We start from the raw sequence: 25,218 nt of genomic DNA, 5'->3' as shown, positions 1-25,218 counted from the left end.
GGTCACATGATGAATGAGTGCTCCACACATAAATTATTTTTCTTAATTTTTTTAAAGGATCTTAAAACATATACAGGCCCTCGGCAGGCTCGGGTCTATTTTCGCGCCAATGCCAAACGATTTTGGCGCGAAAAGTAGGCGCGCGCCTAATGCGAAACGATTTTGGCGCCATATCAGTACATCCCAAACATCTTGGCGCCGAACGTGGCAAGAAAGGAGAAATCCCCTCCCTCGCAAGACAGAGCGAAGCAGAGCAGTTCAGCGGTCCAGCAATCTCGTCAGAAAGAAATGGAGCCATGGCGGAGAGGCGAGGGGTCCAGCCTCAAGAAGCCCATGGCCCCGCCCGTGGCCGCCCTCGGCGCCGAACTCCTCGGGAAGATACTCCGCCGCCTCCCCGACATGGCGTCGCTCGCCAGCGCCGCCCGCGTCTGCAAGCGCTGGGGCCGCGTGGCTTCCGACCCGGCCGTCTTCCGCCGCTTCGGCTCCCTCCGCAGGCCCCCGCTCGTCGGCGTCCTCGTCACCGACCGCGGCCGCGAGAAGTTCCCCCTCTACCGCCCTGATGTCTGCTTCATCCAGGCCCCCTCGCGCAACAACCCCGAGCTGGCCTCCGCTGCGGCAGACGGCGACTTCTACTTCATGCACCACCCCAACGTCCACGACCACGACGAGTGGCGCCTCCGCGGCTGCGACGGCGGCCTCCTCTTCTCCCTCGGCCGCTACAGTACCGACCTCGCCGTCTACGGCCCCCTCGACCGCACCGTCGTCTTCTTCAAGCCGCCCGACGACCGGCTCTTGTTCTTCTACGCCATCGTCGCCGACGAGGCCGACGCCTCGTTCCAGGTCATCGCCATACAGCCCGGGGACGACGAGACCTCATTCGTCTTCTCCCCCCGCACCGGCAGCTGGGTCGAGAATGGCTCCGTGTGCTCCGAGTGCTACACTGACGGCATTGCCGCGGGGCGGTTCGCTTACTGGCGGTCCAACACCAAGAAGGACGATTACAACGAAGTGAAGGAGGGTATACTGGTGGTTGACACGACGACCATGGTGTGGTCGTACATGACCGCGCCGTTCCCCGTCGGCGAATCCTACTGTGTGGCGCACATGGCGGAGCACGGCGGGCTGTGCATCGTGTCCAGCAAGGAGCAACGCGTGCTGCTGTGGGTCCGTGACGCCAATGGTGGATGGGTGGTCAAGCAGGAGGTCTCGCTGCTGAATCAGTTTCCCTCCCTGAAAAGGCTTCGTCGTTACCAATGGATGAAGAGGGTGCGCATCCTGGCAATGAAAGCTGGCTATCTCTACATGGAGTTCTGGTCCATAAGGAATAATGACTCCTATCTTCTTGTGCTCAATCTCAACACCGTCAAGCTGGAAATGTTTCTCAACAATGGGCTCAACAATGAGGGCAAGCCTTACAGAGGTGAGTTAATTGCACGTTGGTACCACACTTGCGCACCTACTCACGAATCAGTACTACTACTCGTGCATGTCGCGGTTCAGTACTAACTCAGGGCCTAACTATTACAAAATTGACTGACAGCCGTATAAGTGAGTATTGACCATGTATCTGACAGGCCGGGCCCACCTGTTAGGTGACACGGTGGCCAATCGGTGCGTGCCCGGTGCGCTGACTAGGACGAGGCCGGTGCGGTCGGTTACATGGGCTCGGTCGGCTCGGTCGTGGGTCGGACTCGCCTCACTCTCGCTCTCCCTCCTCTCTCTGATTCGCCACCGCCGCCGCCACCTCAACCGGCTCGCCGTCGCGCCATGGAGGACGAGAGCAGCCAGGACTCCAGCGTGCAATACATGAACCTCTCTGACGACGAAGCCATGCATTACCGGGTGAGTTGTAAAGCTAGGGTTAGGGTTTGGTTATCTGATTTGGGGGGATTTGATTTGATTTGGGGATTTTCTATTCCTTTTGTTCCTGTAGATCCCTGCTAGCATTGAAGACCAAGACTACAGTGGCATTGAGATAGCACCCAGAGTTCTTTGCCATCAGCATGGTGTGGCGGCTGAGAGGCGTGTAGCATTCGAAGCATTTAACACGGGCAAGAGGTTCTTAGTTTGTCCTAAGAGTGTAAGATTCTGTCCAAACTCTGTGTTAATTGTATTGTTTAATCTAGCCATGTGCATAGAATTGTCCAGTCCAGTGCATAGAATTCATGTTCTTTAATCTAGCCATGTGCTGATGCACATTGTTTAATGAGTACTCTTGTACCATAACTGTGATGGTCATTTTGTAGCTGTGATGGTCATTTTGTAGCTGTGATGGTCATTTTGTAGCTCAATGTCAGAGAGATTCAATGTCAGAAGCTCAAAATCCAGTTAGTGTTTAGTGTCAGAGGTTCATTCTTTAGTTGGCTATATTATTAAAGTTGTTTCTCAAAGATGCTTAAAGTTCATTTTTTTTAATTCAGTGGCTAGTCATTTAGGGTCCTACATTGTTTAAAGATGCTCAAAGTTCATTGTTTAAAGCCAGTTGCTCAAAGTTTATTGCTCAAATAATTTGCCTAGGTGATTGATTTTGCACATGCTATGGTTGTTTATATTGCAGGAAGATGACAACTGTGGTATTGTTCTCTGGGTTGACCCAGAGTGGCCTCCTACATTGCAGAATGCCTTGTTGAAGCTATGGGAAATGTATCATGACAGCAAGAGTGATAGGAGGAAGGATAACCTGGAGAGTTCACTCACTATTCACCATTTGATTGAAGAAAAAAATAATCTAGAGGCCAACTATGACAAATTGGTTGAGGATGTGCACCAATTGTTCAATGCTCAAGAGGATAGGATGGTAGATTTCAGCTATTTGCAGGCTAAGATGCAGAATGTGCATGTTTCTGATTCAGTTGTATCTGACATGAAGACAGAGATGGGGAAGAAAGATGCAGAGATCTTCAAGCTGCAGGAGAAGTATAAAGTACTGATGAACCTGACACAATCTCAAGGCACTTGCATCAGGAACCTGAAGTTCAATCATCTAAAAGAGAAGGAAGTGCTTAGTACATCCACCAGGAACCTGCAATTCCAGGTTGATGAACTCAAAAAATCTGAGGAAAAGCTCATCCAGGAGAACACCCAGCTGCTCCTTCACATGGGTGATCTCAAGAAGGGGCATGACAAGCTCACAGCAAGGAGGGATCAGCTAAAGATTTAGATTGCTGAACTGTTGAAGTCAGAGGAGAAGAACAAGCAGAAATTGAAGGGGATGCTGGACATCTTGTCAGAATGAAGATGTAGAGGAAGAGCAAGAGCAAGAGCAAGAGTAAGATCCAGATCAACATGAAGAAGAAGAATGCTTGCTTTGCTGACCTTTTGTGAAGTATGGTGTTGTTGTGAACTAAGTTATGTACTATGGATGTGTAGTTGTTGTGAACCACTATGTTGTTGCTTTAAGTTGTTGTGAACCACTATGGTGTTGTGGTGAACCACTATGTTGTTGCTGTGAACCACTATGTTAACTCTTAGTTGCTGTGAACCACTATGTTAATCAATATGTTGTTGTTGTGAACCAGTTTGTTAACTCTTAGTTGCTGATGTCGAGAACCCCCTAAACCAAAGTGGTTAGGTATTTAGGGTCCGTCGACGTCGACCCCCTAAACCAAAGTGGTTAGGTATTTAGGGTCCGTCAACGTCGAGGACCCCCTGAACCAAAGTGGTTAGGCATTTAGGGTCCGCCGACGTCGAGAACCCCCTAAACCAAAGTGGTTAGGCATTTAGGCTCCGTCGACGTTGAGAACCCCATAACCATTATCAAACCTTAACATTGCCAATAACACTAATCATCAAATCTCATAATCAAACCTTAACATTGCCAATAACACTAATCATCAAATAATCATCAAACCTTAACATTGCCAAATTGATAGCATAACATTGCCCATAACACTAAGATAGTTGATAGCAATTCAGTACACTCAAACATAATCATCCAACCAGTTTGACTTGTTGGTTCAGTACAATCAAACCTAAGCATCCAACCATGGTTCAGGACACAAAACATTGATCAGTACCATAGTTTTGAGAAACAACAACTCATTACACTCATCTGTTACCCCTAGGAGAAAACCAGGTCATCCAACCAGTGTGACTTCTTGGGGCAGAAGATGTAGAAGGAGTTGCATATCTTGGGGCAGTGAATGGCCTTGCACCACTAGTTGATGGCTGTGAACTTGCACCAGACCTTGCTCCAGATCTTGCACCAGTCCTTGCACCAGACCTTGCTCCAGATCTTGCACCAGTCCTTGCAGGTGGAGGCTGTGATCTTGGTGCAGGCTAGGATCTTGCAGGTGGAGGTTGCTGCTGTGATCTTGCAGGTGGGGGCTGTGATCTTGCAGGTGTAGGTTGCTGTTGTGACCTCTTGGTCTTGCAAAAAGAAGTGAGATTGGTATTAGTAGACAACATTAAAATATTAACAAATGCACTAGTCAACTAATACAAAAGAAGTGAGATTTGGTATTACCACATGCTTGTTTTTCCTCATAGCCAAATCTGGTTTCAATTGTTTCAGGCAGTTGGTGTATCTATGGCCTTGGAGACCACAGTTAGAGCATGTTATTTGGCCATTCTACTGCTGTCCTTTGGCTTTGGCACTTCAAACTTGCCCTTGATCCTCTTCTCTTGCTTTCTTCCTCTCCTAACATGAAATTCTGGGGGCTCTATGTCTGGTCCAGGTGTCCTTATCCAGTCATGTTCACCAGGAACAGGAAAGATCATAGGTTCATATGCTGCCACATAAAATGGTTTTCTGAAGAATTTACAAACAAAGTCCTCTGGAAACCTCTTGGCCTTGTTAATTGCTGAAATTGCATGGTTGCATGGTAGGCCACTGAGGTCCCATTTTTTGCAACCACATGTATGATTATCCAAGTTCACAGGGTGTGTTTGCTACCCACTGGTCACTTGCCATAAATTAACACCAGCTTGAATGGGTTTGCAGTATCTAGCCCTCTCCTTTTCCAGCTCTAGCTTCTCAGCATAGTGTGGTGTGATCTCCCAGAAAGCTGCCTTTCCTCTCTCTCTCTCTCTCTCTTCTCATGCCACCTCACCATTTGCTTGTCCTTAATACCATCAACCATAGTCCTAATAGGCTTTTTCCTAAAATCAAGGATATACTTGTTGAACACCTCAGATAGGTTGTTAACAACCAAATCTGTCTTGCAGTTAGCGTCAAAAGCATGCCTTGCCCATGTTTTCTTAGGAATTGCATTAAGCCAGATCCAAGCATCCTCACACTCATTTCTCAAATCATTCATAGCAATATTAAACTTATATTCATTGTAAGCATAATTGGCATTATCCATGAATTTCTTTAGATCTTCCCCCCTAAAACCAGCATTCTGAAAATTTGCATATAAGTGTCTAAGACAATATCTCTGGTGGCAGTTTGGAAATACTCTATTCACTGCATTGAGTAGCCCTTGTTGAAATTACAACAGCAAACTAAGCTACTGACTACAGATACAGTTGAAAAAACCCAACAAAGTATGCTACTGAAATCACACAACAAACTAAGTACTTACCTTCTGTCTATCTGACATGATAGTATAAGGACCAAATTGGCCAACTTCTCCTCCTAGACATATCTTGAGTTGGTGCAGAAACCAGCACCAATTTGATGTATCCTCCTGACCAACAATGGCAAATGCAATTGGATAAATGTTGTTATTGCCATCTCTGCCAGTTGCAGCAAGGATCTGTGCACCTGTGGTCAGCTTAATAAAGCATCCATCAACACCTGTTTTGCAAAAAAAAGAACCAATTAAGTTAGTACATAGCAAAGAAACTACAGCAAAGGTGTAATCATGTACATAGCAATGAAACTAAAGCAAAGAAACAACTAACTAACCAATGAAAGGTCTGCATCCATTGAGAAATCCCTCCCTTGCTCCATTTAAGCAGAAAAACATTGCATGAAACCTTGGCCCTGGATGTGGTATTTTTTTGTTGCTTTAGGAACTAGAGTTGTAACTACAACCCTACTTCCAGGGTTTGTCTGCATGATGGTTGCTGCATAGTCCCTTAACCTGGGATACTGCTTCTTGTGCTCTCCTAAGACAGCTTCCACAGCTAAGTTTTTGGCCCTATAGGCCATGTGCTTAGGAACCTCAACACCATACTTCTCATTGCAGGCATCAATCAGAGTTTGTATGCTAGTGGTTGGATCAGACCTGAACAATGACTCATATGTCTTTGCAAGCCACTTTGCACTAACCCTGGAAGACTCTGTAGTGGTAGGGCAAGTGTGCTCCAGGTTCATTTTTTTATAGCAGAAGTCTTTTCACCTTTGATCACAGCAGCAACAATATGGAACTGACAGTGCTCATTTCTGCAACATGCAATGATCCTTTGGTCAGAGTTTCTATGATATCTGAAATCTCTTGCCTGTGAAATGTGCAAGCTCAACAGAGCATCTCTGAATTGCTGCTGATTTGTGAAGCACATGTACTTACATAATTGCTGGTGTGGGTGCTCCATTTTTTTCATTGAACCATATCCTAGGTTTTCTTTTCTGTGCCCTACTCTTCTTGCTTTTCTTTAGGACAAATTGCAGTGGCTCATGCCCATCATCTTCACTATCCATCAGCCAACCAGTTTCTTCTTCATCTGATGAAGGAATGAAATCTTTCTTCACCTCCTTTAAAACACTAGAATGTGTTCTAGTGGTGGGGCACCTCCTAATTGGCAGCTTCTGTCTCTTCTTTGGAGGTTCTATCTGCAACTGTTGAGCTAACTCCACATTCAAGCTCTCCTCCCTCTCTTCATCCCCACTCTCTTCCTCCTCCCTCTCAAACAGATCCTCAACCTCAGTGTCACCCTCATAATGCAGTTGTTCCTCCTCTTCTGACTCATCATCTGAATATTCATCTTGATCATCTGCTAGTTGTTCCTCATCTGCTTGTCTCTTTCCATCTATTATCTCCGTGTCTTGAGAAATCCTGTACTTCTCCAAGTAGTTGTCACTGTCATATGCCCCTTCTGAATTATCACTACTGCAATATCCCTCCTCCAACAAAACTTCATCCTCCATCACAGATTTCAGCTTTTGTTTACCTAGATTTTTGCTCTCTTGTGTGCAAAAACCACTAGCTTCAACATTGGTACTGCTACTGCCCTGACTATTAAAAACAACCCCTTGGTCATCAACAGCAAGCACAGCTGGCTCACTGAGATCATACACAACTGGTGGTGCATAAAGAATGGTTTGTAGTTCAACATTTCTCTGAATTGCAGCACTGTCAGTGGTTGTTGCTCTAACTAACAGATTCAAAACTAAAGTATGCTCATGCTGCTTCTTAATTTGCTGCAATTTAATGTTTGTGTCAATCAAGTCTAGGCCATGCTCTCTCTGCTCTCCTATGCATGTGTTCTCCATGTGATACAATTCATCAAAGAATGTAAATTCTTGTGTATGCAACAGTGCATACAGATTGAGAAAAGTGACATCAGAACTGCATATCTTCCTATCCAAATTATGTAGGGCATCAAAGTGAATCCTAACATCCCAGATAGCCTCCTCCACACTACAAGTGCCAGCAAATTTGGACATTTTCATTAACACTAACCCTAGCCCCCAAATTGGAAGAAAGAACAGAGGAGAGGGAGGAGGACTTACAACACTCCACCACATCCATGGGGTCCAGTGATGGCTCGTGAAAGGGTTGGCGACCCAGATCTCTGCCATCCGCAGGCACTGCTCCATGGTCAGCGGGGCCTCCTCCATTTCTTCCTCGCCGCTCGAGTAGTACGACGAACTGTCGCCGTCGCCCTCGGCCAATCCTGGGTGCACATCGGCCCCGAGGCAAGGAAGATCTCCATACCCGCCCACACCGCCACCGCTGCTCGAGCCGCCGCCTACACCGCCGCCGCCCGGATTCGCCGTCGCCATTGACACAGAGGAGCACGGGGAGGAGAGGGAGAGGGGAACGAGAGTTAGGGTTCGAACCGGCGGCTCGGTTCGACCTAGCCCGTTAGGTCGGACTCGTCCGAGTCAGCGACCCGTCCACGCGCCGATTCGGCCAGCGTGTCACCTGACATGTGGGCCCGACCTGTCGGATACGCGGTCAATACGCGCTTATACGCTCCTTAGCCCGTTATGCACCACTTAGGCCCTGAGTTGGTACTGAACTGCGACATGCACGAGTAGTGGTACTGATTCGTGAGTAGGTGCGCAAGTGTGGTACCGACGTGCAATTAACTCTACAGAGGTCCTGCTTGAGCAGTGCTACGCGTACGATAAATACTTGTACGACTTTGTACGACACTGCTCAGTCACCCTCAGATCAAATCTCTGCATCAGCGGCAATCGTGGGATCACTGGATCAGACTGAATCGTACATTTTAAAGTCGTACGCAGAGCAATTTCGGGTCCTGCTTTTCCGTTCTTTTTGCGGATGGCACCTCTACCTGCCGCAGATGACGACGAGAAGCTTCAAGATGCTTGATAACATGGAGTAGGTGATCTCTGTGCGATCTGTTTGTTACATTTATTTGTCTCGTGTCTACTTCATTGGTACAAATTGCTCACCATGTCACTTGGATCATGTGTGCCCTGCTCTGGTTTTTTTTCATGGATTCGTTAGCATTATAAACAGTTGCGTAATGCCTGTTTTGTTACTAGGGGGTCCAGCTTCCCTGGCACCAATCAGTTTCCTAGACCCCCCTCCCCCCAGAACTCACAATCTTGTGTACGATTTGTTGCTTGAATTGTGACTTGTTTATTTATATGAATGTACCCTTGTTTTCAGATTATTTTTCTAGAAATCACCATCACTTGTAGAAGTAGTAGTTGATTTGTTTTCAGAAGCTGTTGAATTAATTTATCTTGTTTGATCGAGTGGTAATCTATCTTGTTTATTAGGCTATTGATATGTTGACGAAAATTTAAGAAGGCCTACCTAATTGTTTAATTAATAGTAATTTTTTCTCGGACATTACAAACATAACATCAGAGTTAAACTTGTGAGTTCATGTGTGCTAAGTGAAAACTGATTACTTGATATTGCCATGTTGCAAATAACTGAATTTTCTTGCTTGTTTGCTATTTCTTTTGTCACTTCAGACCTCACTTTATAGTCTGTAGTTAGCAGCTGAATTCGTTGTGGATAAACACACTACAGTTGAGTTGGTTTTCAGGAACACATCAAGGCTTAGTATCGGGTCATAATTTGCATCCTTGACTTGTATGCTTAACTTCACTATGTTTTCTTCAGTTATCTCAGTAAAAATGACAAACTTAAATTCCATAATTTTTCTTTACCAAATAATTTTGCAAAATGCTCTGAGTATTTGATTACTTTGGAATGCATGAATCACAATCAAATTGTCAACCATGCTCCCCCATTTCCAAGTATCTAGTAGTCAAAAATGGTGCATTTGTGTATCAACTGACCTCGAGGTGACCCATGACTGTTATAGTTTGTTTTTCGACAAAGGACTGTCATAGTTTTGTTGGAAATATGCCCTAGAGGCAATAACAAATGGTTATTATTATATTTCTTTGTTCATGATGATTGTCTGTTGTTCATGCTATAACTGTGTTATTCGGAAATCGTAATACATGTGTGAATACATAGACCACAACGTGTCCCTAGTAAGCCTCTAGTTGACTAGCTCGTTGATCAACAGATAGTCATGGTTTCCTGACTATGGACATTGGATGTCAATTGATAACGGGATCACATCATTAGGAGAATGATGTGATGGACAAGACCCAATCCTAAGCATAGCTCAAAGATCGTGTAGTTCGTTTGCTAGAGCTTTTCCAATGTCAAGTATTTTTTCCTTAGACCATGAGATCGTGTAACTCCCGGATGCCGTAGGAGTGCTTTGGGTGTGCCAAACGTCACAACGTAACTGGGTGACTATAAAGGTACACTACAGGTATCTCTGAAAGTGTCTGTTGGGTTGACATGGATCGAGACTGGGATTTGTCACTCCGTGTGACGGAGAGGTATCTCTGGGCCCACTCGGTAATGCATCATCATAATGAGCTCAATGTGACTAAGGAGTTAGCCATGGGATCATGCATTATGGTACGAGTAAAGAGACTTGCCGGTAACGAGATTGAACAAGGTATTGGGATACCGACGATCGAATCTCGGGCAAGTAACATACCGATTGACAAAGGGAATTGTATACGGGATTGATTGAATCCTCAACATCGTGGTTCATCCGATGAGATCATCGTGGAACATGTGGGAGCCAACATGGGTATCCAGATCCCGCTGTTGGTTATTGACCGGAGAGGCGTCTCGGTCATGTCTGCATGTCTCCCGAACCCGTAGGGTCTACACACTTAAGGTTCGGTGACGCTAGGGTTGTAGAGATATTAGTATGCGGAAACCCGAAAGTTGTTCGGAGTCTCGGATGAGATCCCGGACGTCACGAGGAGTTCCGGAATGGTCCGGAGGTGAAGAATTATATATAGGAAGTCCAGTTTCGGCCACCGGGAAAGTTTGGGGGGTTATCGGTATTGTACCGGGACCACCGGAAGGGTCCCGGGGGTCCACCGGGTGGGGCCACCTATCCCGGAGAGCCCCATGGGCTGAAGTGGGAAGGGAACCAGCCCTTAGTGGGCTGGGGCGCCCCCCATGGGCCTCCCCCTGCGCCTAGGGTTGGAAACCCTGGGGGTGGGGGCGCCCCACTTGACTTGGGGGGGGGGAGTTCCCCCCCCCCCCGGCCGCCGCCCCCCCTTGTGGATGGGTTCCAGGGCCGGCGCCCCCCCTCCAAGGGGCCTATATATAGTGGGGGGGGAGGGAGGGCAGCAGCACCACAGCCCCTGGCGCCTCCCTCTCCCCCTGCAACACCTCTCCCTCCCGCTTGCGCTTGGCGAAGCCCTGCCGGGATCCCGCTACATCCACTACCACGCCGTCGTGCTGCTGGATCTCCATCAACCTCTCCTTCCCCCTTGCTGGATCAAGAAGGAGGAGACGTCGCTGCTCCGTACGTGTGTTGAACGCGGAGGTGCCGTCTGTTCGGCGCTCGGTCATCGGTGATTTGGATCACGGCGAGTACGACTCCATCATCCCCGTTCACTTGAACGCTTCCGCTCGCGATCTACATGGGTATGTAGATGCACTCCTTTCCCCTCGTTGCTAGTATACTCCATAGATGGATCTTGGTGATGCGTAGGAAATTTTAAAATTCTGCTACGATCTCCAACAGTGGCATCATGAGCCAGGCCTATGCGTAGTTACTATGCACGAGTAGAACACAAAGCAGTTGTGGGCGTAGATGTTGTCAATTTTTCTTGCCACTACTAGTCTTATCTTGTTTCGGCGGTATTATGGGATGAAGCGGCCCGGACCGACCTTACACGTACGCTTACGTGAGACAGGTTCCACCGACTGACATGCACTAGTTGCATAAGGTGGCTAGCGGGTCTCTGTCTCTCCCACTTTAGTCGGAACGGATTCGATGAAAAGGGTCCTTATGAAGGGTTGGCGTGACAACTTCATGAAGACACAATGATGGAGATCATGATGATGGAGATCATGGTGTCATGCCGGCGCCCCGAAGATGGAGATCAAAGGAGCAAAATGATATTGGCCATATCATGTCACTATTTGATTGCATGTGATGTTTATCATGTTTTGCATCTTATTTGCTTAGAACGACGGTAGTAAGTAAGATGATCCCTTATAATAATTTCAAGAAAGTGTTCCCCCTAACTGTGCACCGTTGCGAAGGTTCGTTGTTTCGAAGCACCACGTGATGATCGGGTGTGATAGATTCTAACGTTCGCATACAACGGGTGTTGACGAGCCTAGCATGTACAGACATGGCCTCGGAACACACGCTATACACTTAGGTTGACTTGACGAGCCTAGCATGTACAGACATGGCCTCGGAACACGGAAGACCGAAAGGTCGAGCATGAGTCGTATAGAAGATACGATCAACATGGAGATGTTCACCGATCTTGACTAGTCCGTCTCACGTGATGATCGGACACAGCCTAGTTGACTCGGATCATGTTTCACTTAGATGACTAGAGGGATGTGTATCTGAGTGGGAGTTCATTGAATAATTTGATTAGATGAACTTAATTATCATGAACTTAGTCTAAAATCTTTACAATATGTCTTGTAGATCAAATGGCCCACGTTGTCCTCAATTTCAACGCGTTCCTAGAGAAAACCAAGCTGAAAGATGATGGCAGCAACTATACGGACTCGGTCTGGAACCTGAGGATCATCCTCATAGCTGCCAAGAAAGATTATGTCCTAGAAGCACCGCTAGGTGAAGCACCCATCCCAGAGAACCAAGACGTCATGAACGCTTGGCAATCACGTGCTGATGATTACTCCCTCGTTCAGTGCGGCATGCTTTACAGCTTAGAACCGGGGCTCCAAAAGCGTTTTGAGAAGCATGGAGCATATGAGATGTTCGAAGAGCTGAAAATGGTTTTCCAAGCTCATGCCCGGGTCGAGAGATATGAAGTCTCCGACAAGTTCTTCAGCTATAAAATGGAGGAAAATAGTTCTGTTAGTGAGCACATACTCAGAATGTCTGGGTTACACAACCGCTTGTCTCAGCTGGGAGTTAATCTCCCGGATGACGCGGTCATTGACAGAATCCTTCAGTCGCTTCCACCGAGCTACAAGAGCTTTGTGATGAACTTCAATATGCAGGGGATGGAAAAGACCATTCCTGAGGTATATTCAATGCTGAAATCAGCGGAGGTGGAGATCAGAAAGGAACATCAAGTGTTGATGGTGAATAAAACCACTAAGTTCAAGAAAGGCAAGGGTAAGAAGAACTTCAAGAAGGACGGCAAGGGAGTTGCCGCGCCCGGTAAGCCAGTTGCCGAGAAGAAGTCGAAGAATGGACCCAAGCCTGAGACTGAGTGCTTTTATTGCAAGGGAAGTGGTCACTGGAAGCGGAACTGCCCCAAATACTTAGCGGACAAGAAGGCCGGCAACACCAAAGGTATATGTGATATACATGTAATTGATGTGTACCTTACCAGTACTCGTAGTAGCTCCTGGGTATTTGATACCGGTGCGGTTGCTCATATTTGTAACTCAAAATAGGAACTGCGGAATAAGCGGAGACTGGCAAAGGACGAGGTGACGATGCGCGTCAGGAATGGTTCCAAGGTCGATGTGATCGCCGTCGGCACGCTGCCTCTACATTTACCTACGGGATTAGTTTTAAACCTCAATAATTGTTATTTAGTGCCAGCTTTGAGCATGAACATTGTATCTGGATCTCGTTTAATTCGAGATGGCTACTCATTTAAATCCGAGAATAATGGTTGTTCTATTTATATGAGAGATATGTTTTATGGTCATGCCCCGCTGGTCAATGGTTTATTCTTGATGAATCTCGAACGTGATGTTACACATATTCATAGTGTGAATACCAAAAGATGTAAGGTTGATAACGATAGTCCCACATACTTGTGGCACTGCCGCCTTGGTCACATTGGTGTCAAGCGCATGAAGAAGCTCCATGCAGATGGACTTTTGGAGTCTCTTGATTACGAATCATTTGACACGTGCGAACCATGCCTCATGGGTAAGATGACCAAGACTCCGTTCTCCGGAACAATGGAGTGAGCAACCAATTTATTGGAAATCATACATACCGATGTGTGCGGTCCAATGAGTGTTGAGGCTCGCGGAGGATATCGTTATGTTCTCACTCTCACTGATGACTTAAGTAGATATGGGTATGTCTACCTAATGAAACACAAGTCTGAAACCTTTGAAAAGTTCAAGGAATTTCAGAGTGAGGTTGAGAATCAACGTGACAGGAAAATAAAGTTCTTATGATCAGATCGTGGTGGAGAATATTTAAGTCACGAATTTGGTACGCACTTAAAGAAATGTGGAATCGTTTCACAACTCACGCCGCCTGGAACACCTCAGCGAAATGGTGTGTCCGAACGTCGTAATCGCACTCTATTGGATATGGTGCGATCTATGATGTCTCTTAACGATCTACCACTCTCATTTTGGGGCTATGCTTTAGAGACTGCCGCATTCACTTTAAATAGGGCTCCGTCGAAATCCGTTGAGACGACACCGTATGAATTATGGTTTGGGAAGAAACCTAAGCTGTCGTTTCTAAAAGTTTGGGGATGCGATGCTTATGTCAAGAAACTTCAACCTGAAAAGCTCGAACCCAAGTCGGAAAAATGCGTCTTCATAGGATACCCTAAGGAAACCATTGGGTATACCTTCTACCTTAGATCCGAAGGCAAGATCTTTGTTGCCAAGAACGGGTCCTTTCTGGAGAAAGAGTTTCTCTCGAAAGAATTGAGTGGGAGGAAAGTGGAACTTGATGAGGTGATAGTCACCCCTTCCGAACCGGAAAGTAGCGCAGTGCGGGAAGATGTTCCTGTGGTGCCTACAACGACCGGGGAGGAAGTTAATGATGATGATCATGAAGCTTCGGATCAAGTTACTGCTGAACTTCGTAGGTCCACAAGGACACGTTCCGCACCAGAGTGGTACGGCAACCCTGTCCTGGAAATCATGTTGTTAGACAACGGTGAACCTTCGAACTATGAAGAAGCGATGGCAGGCCCGGATTCCAACAAATGGCTTGAAGCCATGCAATCCGAGATAGGATCCATGTATGAAAACGAAGTATGGACTTTGACTGACTTGCCCGATGATCGGCGAGCCATAGAAAATAAATGGATCTTTAAGAAGAAGACAGACGCGGATGGTAATGTGACCATCTATAAGGCTCGACTTGTCGCTAAGGGTTATCGACAAGTTCAAGGGGTTGACTACGATGAGACTTTCTCACCCGTAGCGAAGCTGAAGTCCGTCCGAATCATGTTAGCAATTGCCGCATACTATGATTATGAGATATGGCAGATGGACGTCAAAACGGCATTCCTTAACGGCTTTCTTAAGGAAGAATTGTATATGATGCAGCCGGAAGGTTTTGTCGATCCTAAGAATGCTAACAAGGTATGCAAGCTCCAGCGCTCCATCTATGGGCTGGTGCAAGCATCTCGGAGTTAGAATATTCGTTTTGATGAGATGATCAAAGCGTTTGGGTTTACGCAGACTTATGGAGAAGCCTGTGTTTACAAGAAAGTGAGTGGGAGCTCTGTAGCATTTCTCTTATTATATGTGGATGACATACTATTGATGGGAAATGATATAGAATTCTTTGAAAGTATAAAGGCCTATTTGAATAAGTGTTTTTCAATGAAGGACCTTGGAGAAGCTGCTTATATATTAGGCATCAAGATCTATAGAGATAGATCAAGACGCCTCATTGGTCTTTCACAGAGTACGTACCTTGACAAGATATTGAAGAAGTTCAATATGGATCAGTCCAAGAAGGGGTTCTTGCCTGTATTGCAAGGTGTGCAATTGAGCACGGCTCAATGCCCGACCATGGCAGAAGATAGAGAAAAGATGAGTGTCATCCCCTATGCCTCGGCCGTAGGGTCTATTATGTATGCCATGCTGTGTACTAGACCTGATGTAAACCTTGCCGTAAGTTTGGTAGGAAGGTACCAAAGTAATCCCGGCATGAAACACTGGACAGCGGTCAAGAATATCCTGAAGTACCTGAAGAGGACTAAGGATATGTTTCTCGTTTATGGAGGTGACGAAGAACTCGTCGTAAAGGGTTACGTCGACGCTAGCTTTGACACAGATCTGGATGACTCGAAGTCACAAACCGGATACATGTATATTTTGAATTGAGGGGCAGTAAGCTGGTGCAGTTGCAAGCAAAGCGTCGTGGCGGGATCTACATGTGAAGCGGAGTACATGGCAGCCTCAGAGGCAGCGCAAGAAGCAATCTGGATGAAGGAGTTAATTACCGACCTAGGGGTGATTCCCAATGCGTCGGGCCCGATGACTCTCTTCTGTGACAACACTGGAGCTATTGCCCTTGCCAAGGAGCCCAGGTTTCACAGGAAGACCAGGCATATCAAGCGTCGCTTCAAATCCATTCGTGAAAGTGTTCAAATGCAGACATAGATATTTGTAAAGTACATACGGACCTGAATGTAGCAGATCCGTTGACTAAACCTCTCCCTAGAGCAAAACATGATCAACATCAGTACGCTATGGGTGTTCGATTCATCACAATGTAACTAGATTATTGACTCTAGTCCAAGTGGGAGACTGTTGGAAATATGCCCTAGAGGCAATAATAAATGGTTATTATTATATTTCTTTGTTCATGATGATTGTCTGTTGTTCATGCTATAACTGTGTTATTCGGAAATCGTAATACATGTGTGAATACATAGACCACAACGTGTCCCTAGTAAGCCTCTAGTTGACTAACTCGTTGATCAACAGATAGTCATGGTTTCTTGACTATGGACATTGGATGTCATTGATAACGGGATCACATCATTAGGAGAATGATGTGATGGACAAGACCCAATCCTAAGCATAGCTCAAAGATCGTGTAGTTCGTTTGCTAGAGCTTTTCAAATGTCAAGTATTTTGTCCTTAGACCATGAGATCGTGTAACTCCTGGATGCCGTAGGAGTGCTTTGGGTGTGCCAAACGTCACAACGTAACTGGGTGACTATAAAGGTACACTACAGGTATCTCTGAAAGTGTCTGTTGGGTTGACATGGATCGAGACTGGGATTTGTCACTCCGTGTGACGGAGAGGTATCTCTGGGCCCACTCGGTAATGCATCATCATAATGAGCTCAATGTGACTAAGGAGTTAGCCACGGGATCATGCATTACGGTACGAGTAAAGAGACTTGCCGGTAACGAGATTGAACAAGGTATTGGGATACCGACGATCGAATCTCGGGCAAGTAACATACCGATTGACAAAGGGAATTGTATACGGGATTGATTGAATCTTCGACATCGTGGTTCATCCGATGAGATCATCGTGGAACATGTGGGAGCCAACATGGGTATCCAGATCCCGCTATTGGTTATTGACCGGAGAGGCGTCTCGGTCATGTCTGCATGTCTCCCGAACCCGTAGGGTCTACACACTTAAGGTTCGGTGACGCTAGGGTTGTAGAGATATTAGTATGCAGAAACCCGAAAGTTGTTCGGAGTCCCGGATGAGAACCCGGACGTCACGAGGAGTTCCGGAATGGTCCGGAGTTGAAGAATTATATATAGGAAGTCCAGTTTCGGCCACCGGGAAAGTTTCGGGGGTTATCGGTATTGTACCGGGACCACCGGAAGGGTCCCGGGGGTCCACCGGGTGGGGCCACCTATCCCGGAGGGCCCCATGGGCTGAAGTGGGAAGGGAACCAGCCCTTAGTGGGCTGGGGCGCCTCCCATGGGCCTCCCCCTACGCCTAGGGTTGGAAACCCTGGGGGTGGGGGCGGCCCACTTGACTTGGGGGGGAAGTTTCCCCCCCTGGCCGCCCCCCCTTGTAGATGGGTTCCAGGGCCGGCGCCCCCCTCCAAGGGGCCTATATATAGTGGGGGGAGGGAGGGCAGCAGCACCACAGCCCCTGGCGCCTCCCTCTCCCCCTGCAACACCTCTCCCTCCCGCTTGCGCTTGGCGAAGCCCTGCCGGGATCCCGCTACTTCCACCACCACGCCGTCGTGCTGCTGGATCTCCATCAACCTCTCCTTCCCCCTTGCTGGATCAAGAAGGAGGAGACGTCGCTGCTCCGTACGTGTGTTGAACGCGGAGGTGCCGTCTGTTCGGCACTCGGTCATCGGTGATTTGGATCACGGCGAGTACGACTCCATCAACCCCGTTCATTAGAACGCTTCCGCTCGTGATCTACAAGGGTATGTAGATGCACTCCTTTCCCCTCGCTGCTAGTATACTCCATAGATGGATCTTGGTGATGCGTAGGAAATTTTAAAATTCTGCTACGATTCCCAACAAGTTTGTGGTTGGATGGTTTACATAGTTATCTACATTTGATGCATACCCTATAAAACAATCACCATGTGTGCTCTGTAAGGAATAAATCTAGATCTTTGGATTTCAGGTCAAGTTGCTAGAAGTAACTTAATCTGGAGCATGAGGGCATCATCCACTCATCCTGTCGAAATGGAACTGCAGCAGCAGATTGGCACATGTTTTCTGTTTGACATGGGAATGGAGGCATGCAACTACTATGCAAGCCATGTATGGTTTATTTTGCGGAAATGGCTTGAATGTAATCTGAACTTGGTCCTTTCAGTTGTGAGACCTGTTTGATGTTAGTTAAATGAAACTTCAACTTAGATGGTTTAATTTAATTCTGTTTGTGTACTTGCGTTTCATATTAATTAGACCAGCATGACATCATAATTCAGTTGGGTAGTAGAGCTCTACATTTTTTATACTAGTCTAGTACTTTTACCGAAATGCTAATACTAATATAGTACGGTAGTATCATGGGATTACTATTTCAAAAGTGTGGAATATATGTGTGGTAATTCAAGTTGCACGTGAGAGCATGGTCCTAGGGTACAAAAGGAAATTCATATGTAAAATGTTTATGAAAATTCACACTTGATGTGTGTAACACATGGAACAAACTTGAATGTCAACGTGCGTGCGCCAGTGATTTTTACATTGTAAATCTATTCTTATATATCCTCTTTTAGAGTTAATCTATTATTCCTTTTTCTCTTTTTTCAGTGGTTATACCTATCCTCTGTTTGTGTGCTCAACAGAGATATTTTGCGGCATGCCAAATTATGTGTCCCCAATGTCATGTCATAACACATTATCTGATCGTCATATAAAGCTATCTTCAACTTATATGGACACTCTGCTCACAAATACTAGTACAACTGAAATGCGTTGTAGCTAGTACTCCCTCCGTAAAGAAAATATAAGAGCATTTAGATCACTACTTTAGTGATCTAAACACTCTATATTTCTTTACAGAGGGTATATGTTAAAAAAATTAAAGCAACGAACCATCACATAATGCATAACTTAGTGGAATAAGTATACGGCAATTTCTTAATAAACACATGTAACCACCATACATTTAGTTCACTTGCTACCCCAAAATATCTTACATCCAACAGCCACAGAATACCTCTTGCACTGTTGGAAATTAACAAGTAGAAATACTTGTCGGATGTTGAAGTAATTGCTGCAAGGCTCACAAGCTGAAGTAAACCAAACTAAACTAGATCATATGTACTATTAGCATAAGAAGGTCAGTAGATTACTAAGCTTCATGGAATCATTTAGGAGGTGATCTTGTCTATGCGAATGTGGAGAGACACCGTCCTGGACGGCCCAGCCCCACCCAGCAGCTTGGACGGCACCGTCAAGAACGTCAGGTCCTCGACGGCGATGGCGCCGGGCTCCTTGCTGCTCGTCACCTCGATGTCCGCCCTGACGATGTCGGCCCTGCCGTTGGCCGCCGCCGGTGGCCCCTTGGCCCACACCTTGGCCGCGTAGTGCGGCAGCGAGGACGCCCCCGTCCTGATGCACACCACCGACACGGCGATAGGCGCGCCCAGGCCAAGCGTGCCGCCGACCACGAGGAATGCGCGGCCGTCCTTCTCCGCGAACAGCAAGCGCCGTGGCTCCGACACCGGCACCTGCAGCTGGAGCACCTTGCCGTACTGGACGCTATGTACGGGCACGGAGTGGAGGGTGTTGAGGTGGTGGAGGAGCGCGGGCGGCGGGCCGGCGAAGTCGCAGCCGGGAACCGGGCACCTGCATGCCGCGTGCGGGCACGCGCTCTGGTGGTCCTCGAGCTTGTGGTAGGTGATGTACCTCCCACAGCCGTCGTGCGGGCACTCGACCCTGGCCGAGGAGACGACGGCCTCCATCGCCGTGCTGCGTATGTGGAAGGGGCCGCCGCGCTCGCACCTCTCGCACTGCCACTGGCTCCCGGGCCGCTCGCCGCGGCAGTCGCCGCAGGCCAGGTGGCCGCCGCTGCACTGCACAAATTGATCCAACACCACATCAAGAAACCCGCGCCTTCCTGGATCAGGTGCACGGAACAAACAAAGATCGATGGGGTGTAGTCTGAACCTGGAAGACTGGTGGCTTGAAGGGGAGGAAGCAGAAGGGGCAGTGGAGCACGGCGACGTCCATCTTGACGGAGACCTCCATCGTCGGGCCCTGTTCCGCCGGCACGATCTCGCCCGCCTCGTGCACGACCATCTGTCGCTTCACAGGGCCGTTGGCCACCACCAGCTCCAGCCTCGCCTTCCTGGCGCTCTGGTCGCCGCCCTTCTCCATGGCCGACGGCGAGCCCCTGCTCCTTTCCTCCGAAGTAGCACCAGCAGCCTGCATCCTCAACGTCTCTGCCTCTCTCAAGTGTGAACTGCTCTGCTCGCGAGGTGGAAGAGGACCAGAAGTAGAGGGATGGTAAAAGCAAGCGCGGCTCCGTGAATCAATGCCCAGCTGGCTCACCAGCCGATTGATTTGACGTCAAAGCGGAGGGCAGCGGAAGAGGAAAACGGGAGAGGCCATTGCGAGCCAGCATCGCATACCCCAAAACGGAAAGAAACAGGACAATAATTTGAGCCTGTGCAGCCTTTGGTGCATTTTCGTTTTGACTGTTCAAAGAACTGAACCTTATCAGAGAGACTGTATAGACTGTATGTATTTGCGGTGATTTTCCATTTTATAGTTGCTTTACAAAACCGAAAATGTGGGATTTGATCTTACCGAAATTTAACAGTGTAATACACCCTTGCAAACTGCGTGGTTAGTCGTGGGATTTGTGGTTTGGGAACAATTTAGTCCACAAATAAAGTAAAAAAACATTACAGAATCACAATTCTTTTTAAAAATCATCAAACATTTATAGTGGTAAATTACTCACATGTGTGCGCATGAAATTTTTCTTTCAGTTTTCAAAAGAATTTCAAGTACTCCCTCCGTTCCAAAATTCTTGTGGTGGTTTAAGTTCAAATTTCAATTAAAACCACAACAATTATTTTGGAACGGAGAGAATAGTTTTTATCTGACAACATGAATCTAGCAACAACTTTGTCATTCCAAATATTCACATTCCCTTGACTGGTCAACAGGGACAAACAATGTTTTTATGTGAAAGAAATGTATATGCATACTCGGGTCCTCAGCCTTGGTATGTGCAAAAAATGAGAACAAGGTGTCACCCTGTTTGCTACTTTGCTAGGATAGCACAGAGCTATCTAGCCCATTCGGGTTTGAGTCACGGAATGACTTGTGGTGCTTAGAGTTTCTTCTATAAAAATATGCCTCTAAAGGCTAGTCTCGGATGGTTTTTTTAGTTGTGCAAAACTCGTACTCAATATTTGCAATGGTAAATAAAGTTTGATGCCATCATATGTCATAGAAGATTATCCTTCTTTTGGTCACACTCACGCCTTCAGGACTACTAGATCGAGATCTAACAACTCATCAAACCCATTTAGTGCTTTTTATTGTTATCTCAAGGACCAAATGTCCTCATCCTCCTACGCGTATGCACGGAGGCCTCTTTTTCACTATCCACATTCAGCTCTCCCTATTTTTTCTTAGGATTTCTCACCAACGCGACAACGCCTTCTCAACTTCATAATAAAAGTCATAGAAGCGCCCCACCCCCACCCCACAAAAGAAAGCACCCTTAGCCACAGGGGAAAATCATCAACATCTCTACATCCAAATTCCAGTCCCACACATGCCACATCTTTTTCGCTCCTCTTATCAATGGGAATGTTACTAACGTTCACCCATGCCAGTACTCCTTTAGCACCTACAACAACGGACCACTGTGACACATTCACGAGAACCCCAAATGATTTTAGGTTCATCCGCTCCTGAAAACATGGTTTCTTAACTTCCCTGGGATTAGGAAACCTCATCACATAGGGCGAGAAGTATGTAAGTGCAAAAGATTGCTTAATTTCTCTACAAGTGGGGACCCCCTTCAAAACCTGGATCACACTGCTACTAGATCTATTCTTAACTCGCTTAGTCGTACATGAATGACGAATGTATTAGAAACCCTACCCTCTAGCTTGAAATTCACACATAGCAGCAACGCATTCCCAAGAAGGAAAAGCAATGAAAACAAAAGCTAAATGGTCCATTTATTGCAACACTTGCAAAAAGCTTGATGGCACTGCACAGGAACATGCCTAACAGACTTGCAAATTGCGTATACTTCGAGTTTTTAAGGATTAGGTTTCACCTGAGTGGGATTCTCATGCCCCGCTCGTCGTGGAGGACCCGCCTCGACAGTCGGGCGGTTAATTTATTGTTGGAATTGCTGCCACCATCTTGAGCTTTGTCAGCCACCTCGTAGCGATCTATCGCTCCTAACTCGGTGACCACGTTGGAGGAAGAATTTTCAGTTTTCTAAAAGTCATAGAAGCCGCCTCCTTAGCATCCTCGTGGTTCCACACAAAGCACCCGCGTCCTTAATGAAGCTGCTTATATATCGGGCATCAAGATCTATAGAGATAGATCAAGACGCTTAATTGGACTTTCACAAAGCACATACCTTGATAAAGTTTTGAAGAAGTTCAAAATGGATCAGTCAAAGAAAAGGTTCTTGCCTATATTACAAGGTGTGAAGTTGAGTCAGACTCAATGCCCGACCACTGCAGAAGATAGAGAGAAAATGAAAGTCATTCCCTATGCCTCAACCATAGGTTCTATCATGTATGCAATGCTGTGTACCAGACCTAATGTGTGCCTTGCTATAAGTTTGGCAGGGAGGTACCAAAGTAATCCAGGAGTGGAGGTGACAAGGACTAAGGACATGTTTCTCGTTTATGGAGGTGACAAAGAGCTCGTCGTAAATGGTTACGTCGATGCAAGCTTTGACACTGATCCGGATGACTCTAAGTCACAAACCGGATACGTATTTATATTGAATGGTGGAGCTGTCAGTTGGTGCAGTTCCAAGCAAAGCGTCGTGGCGGGATCTACGTGTGAAGTGGAGTACATAGCTGCTTCAGAAGCAACAAATGAAGGAGTCTGGATGGAGTTCATATCTGATCTAGGTGTAATACCTAGTGCATCGGGTCCAATGAAAATATTTTGTGACAATACTGGAGCAATAGCCTTGGCGAAGGAATCCAGATTTCAGAAGAGAACCAAACACATCAAGAGACACTTCAATTCCATCCGCAATCAAGTCAAGGAGGGAGACATAGAGATTTGCAAAATACATACGGATCTGAATGTTGCAGACTGATAACCCACAAGTATAGGGGATCGCACCAGTTTTCGAGGGTAGAGTATTCAACCCAAATTTATTGATTCGACACAAGGGGAGCCAAAGAATATTCTCAAGTATTAGCAGTTGAGTTGTCAATTCAACCACACCTGGAAAACTTAATATCTGCAGCAAAATATTTAGTAGCAAAGAAGTATGAAAGTAACGGTAACGATGGCAAAAGTAACAGTGGAAGTTTTGTAGTAATTGTAACAGTGGCAACGGAAAAGTAAATAAGCAAAGATCAATATGTGAAAAGCTCGTAGGCATTGGATCAATGATGGATAATTATGTCGGATGCGATTCCTCATGCAACAGTTATAACATAGGGTGACACAGAACTAGCTCCAGTTCATCAATGTAATGTAGGCATGTATTCCGAATATAGTCATACGTGCTTATGGAAAAGAACTTGCATGACATATTTTGTCCTACCCTCCCGTGGCAGCGGGGTACTATTGGAAACTAAGGGATATTAAGGCCTCCTTTTAATAGAGTACCAGACCAAAGCATTAACACTTAGTGAATACATGAACTCCTCAAACTACGGTCATCACCGGGAGTGGTCCCGATTATTGTCACTTCAGGGTTGCCGGATCATAACACATAATAGGTGACTATTGACTTGCAAGATAGGATCAAGGACTCACATATATTCATGAAAACATAATAGGTTCAGATCTGAAATCATGGCACTCGGGCCCTAGTGACAAGCATTAAGCATAGCAAAGTCATAGCAACATCAATCTGAGAACATAATGGATACTAGGGATCAAACCCTAACAAAACTAACTCGATTACATGATAAATCTCATCCAACCCATCACCGTCCAGCAAGCCTACAATGGAATTACTCACGCACGGCGGTGAGCATCATGAAATTGGTGACGGATGAAGGTTGATGATGACGACGGCGACGGATTCCCCTCTCCGGAGCCCCGAACGGACTCCAGATCAGCCCTCCCGAGAGAGATTAGGGCTTGGCGGCGGCTCCGTATCATCAAACGCGATGAATCCTTCTCTCTGATTTTTTTCTCCCCGAACGTGAATATATAGAGTTGGAGTTGAGGTCGGTGGAGCTCCAGGGGGCCCATGAGATAGGGGGCGCGCCCAGGGGGGTAGGCGCGCCCCCACCCTCGTGGCCAGGGTGTGGGCCCCCTTCGGTTGATTCTTTCGCCAGTATTTTTTATTATTTCCAAAAATATTCTCCGTGAAGTTTCAGGTCATTCCGAGAACTTTTATTTCTGCACAAAAATAACACCATGGCAATTCTGCTGAAAACAGCGTCAGTCCGGGTTAGTTCCATTCAAATCATGCAAGTTAGGGTCCAAAACAAGGGCAAAAGTGTTTGGAAAAGTAGATACGTTGGAGACGTATCAACTCCCCCAAGCTTAAACCTTTGCTTGTCCTCAAGCAATTCACTTGACAAACTGAAAGTGATAAAGAAAAACTTTTACAAACTTTGTTTGCTCTTCTTGTTGTAAATATGTAAAGCCAGCATTCAAGTTTTCAGCAAAGATTATGAACTAACCATATTCACAATAACACTTAGGTCTCATGTTTACTCATATCAATGGCATAATCAACTAGCAAGGAATAATAATAAATCTTGGATGACAACACTTTCTCAAAACAATCATAATATAATATAACAAGATGGTATCTCGCTAGCCCTTTCTGAGACCGCAAAACATAAATGCAGAGCACCTCTGAAGATCAAGGACTGACTAGACATTGTAATTCATGGTAAAAGAGATCCAGTCATACTCAATATAAATTAATAGTAATGGATGCAAATGACAGCGGTGCTCTCCAACTGGTGCTTTTTAATAAGAAGATGATGATTCAACATAAAAGTAAATGGATAGGCCCTTCGCAGAGGGAAGCAGAGATTTGTAGAGGTGCCAGAGCTCGAGTTTTGAAATAGAGATAAATAATATTTTGAGCGGCATACTTTCATTATCAACATAACAACCGAGAGATCTCGATATCTTCCATGCTATACACATTATAGGCGGTTCCCAAACAGAATGGTAAAGTTTATACTCCCCCGGTGAGAAATACGTCCCCCCCACCCAAGATTAGGCTTTTGGCCTAAGTTGGTCTATGCCCAAGGATCAAAGT

General features: G+C 46.3%; 3 protein-coding genes across 3 annotated transcripts; 2 read left to right on the top strand and 1 right to left on the bottom strand.

Annotated features, from left to right (window-relative positions):
• Positions 1-134: 134 nt before the first annotated feature.
• Positions 135-2,338, top strand: LOC120968145 (uncharacterized). The gene is made up of 3 exons (XM_040394686.3): positions 135-1,420; positions 1,575-1,842; positions 1,934-2,338. Exons 1-2 carry the CDS (start codon positions 289-291, stop codon positions 1,808-1,810), a joined length of 1,368 nt encoding a protein of 455 aa, XP_040250620.1. The 5' UTR covers positions 135-288; the 3' UTR covers positions 1,811-1,842; positions 1,934-2,338.
• On the top strand, positions 1,831-3,526 carry LOC109781814 (uncharacterized). The gene is made up of 3 exons (XM_020340411.3): positions 1,831-1,842; positions 1,934-2,080; positions 2,558-3,526. Exons 1-3 carry the CDS (start codon positions 1,831-1,833, stop codon positions 3,158-3,160), a joined length of 762 nt encoding a protein of 253 aa, XP_020196000.2. The 3' UTR covers positions 3,161-3,526.
• A 15,324-nt stretch (positions 3,527-18,850) lies between these two features.
• On the bottom strand, positions 18,851-20,371 carry LOC109781817 (putative E3 ubiquitin-protein ligase SINA-like 6). The gene is made up of 2 exons (XM_020340414.4): positions 19,926-20,371; positions 18,851-19,831 (listed from the first exon to the last, which is right to left on the bottom strand). Exons 1-2 carry the CDS (start codon positions 20,187-20,189, stop codon positions 19,127-19,129), a joined length of 969 nt encoding a protein of 322 aa, XP_020196003.1. The 5' UTR covers positions 20,190-20,371; the 3' UTR covers positions 18,851-19,126.
• Between the last annotated feature and the right edge of the window lie 4,847 nt (positions 20,372-25,218).

The sequence above is a fragment of the Aegilops tauschii genome, chromosome 7, assembly GCF_002575655.3.
Source record: "Aegilops tauschii subsp. strangulata cultivar AL8/78 chromosome 7, Aet v6.0, whole genome shotgun sequence".
In the NCBI taxonomy this organism is placed as follows: Eukaryota; Viridiplantae; Streptophyta; class Magnoliopsida; order Poales; family Poaceae; genus Aegilops; species Aegilops tauschii.
This window is presented reverse-complemented; position numbering and strand designations above follow the sequence as displayed.

Coding starts and splice junctions, on each gene's coding strand:
- LOC109781814 (XM_020340411.3), top strand. Junction 2,081..2,557: donor TCTTAGTTTGTCCTAAGAGT/GTAAGATTCTGT, acceptor TTTATATTGCAG/GAAGATGACAACTGTGGTAT.
- LOC109781817 (XM_020340414.4), bottom strand. CDS start 20,189: ATGCAGGCTGCTGGTGCTACTTCGGAGGAAAGGAGCAGGGGCTCGCCG. Junction 19,832..19,925: donor TCAAGCCACCAGTCTTCCAG/GTTCAGACTACA, acceptor CAATTTGTGCAG/TGCAGCGGCGGCCACCTGGC.
- LOC120968145 (XM_040394686.3), top strand. CDS start 289: ATGGAGCCATGGCGGAGAGGCGAGGGGTCCAGCCTCAAGAAGCCCATG. Junction 1,421..1,574: donor TGAGGGCAAGCCTTACAGAG/GTGAGTTAATTG, acceptor TGTATCTGACAG/GCCGGGCCCACCTGTTAGGT.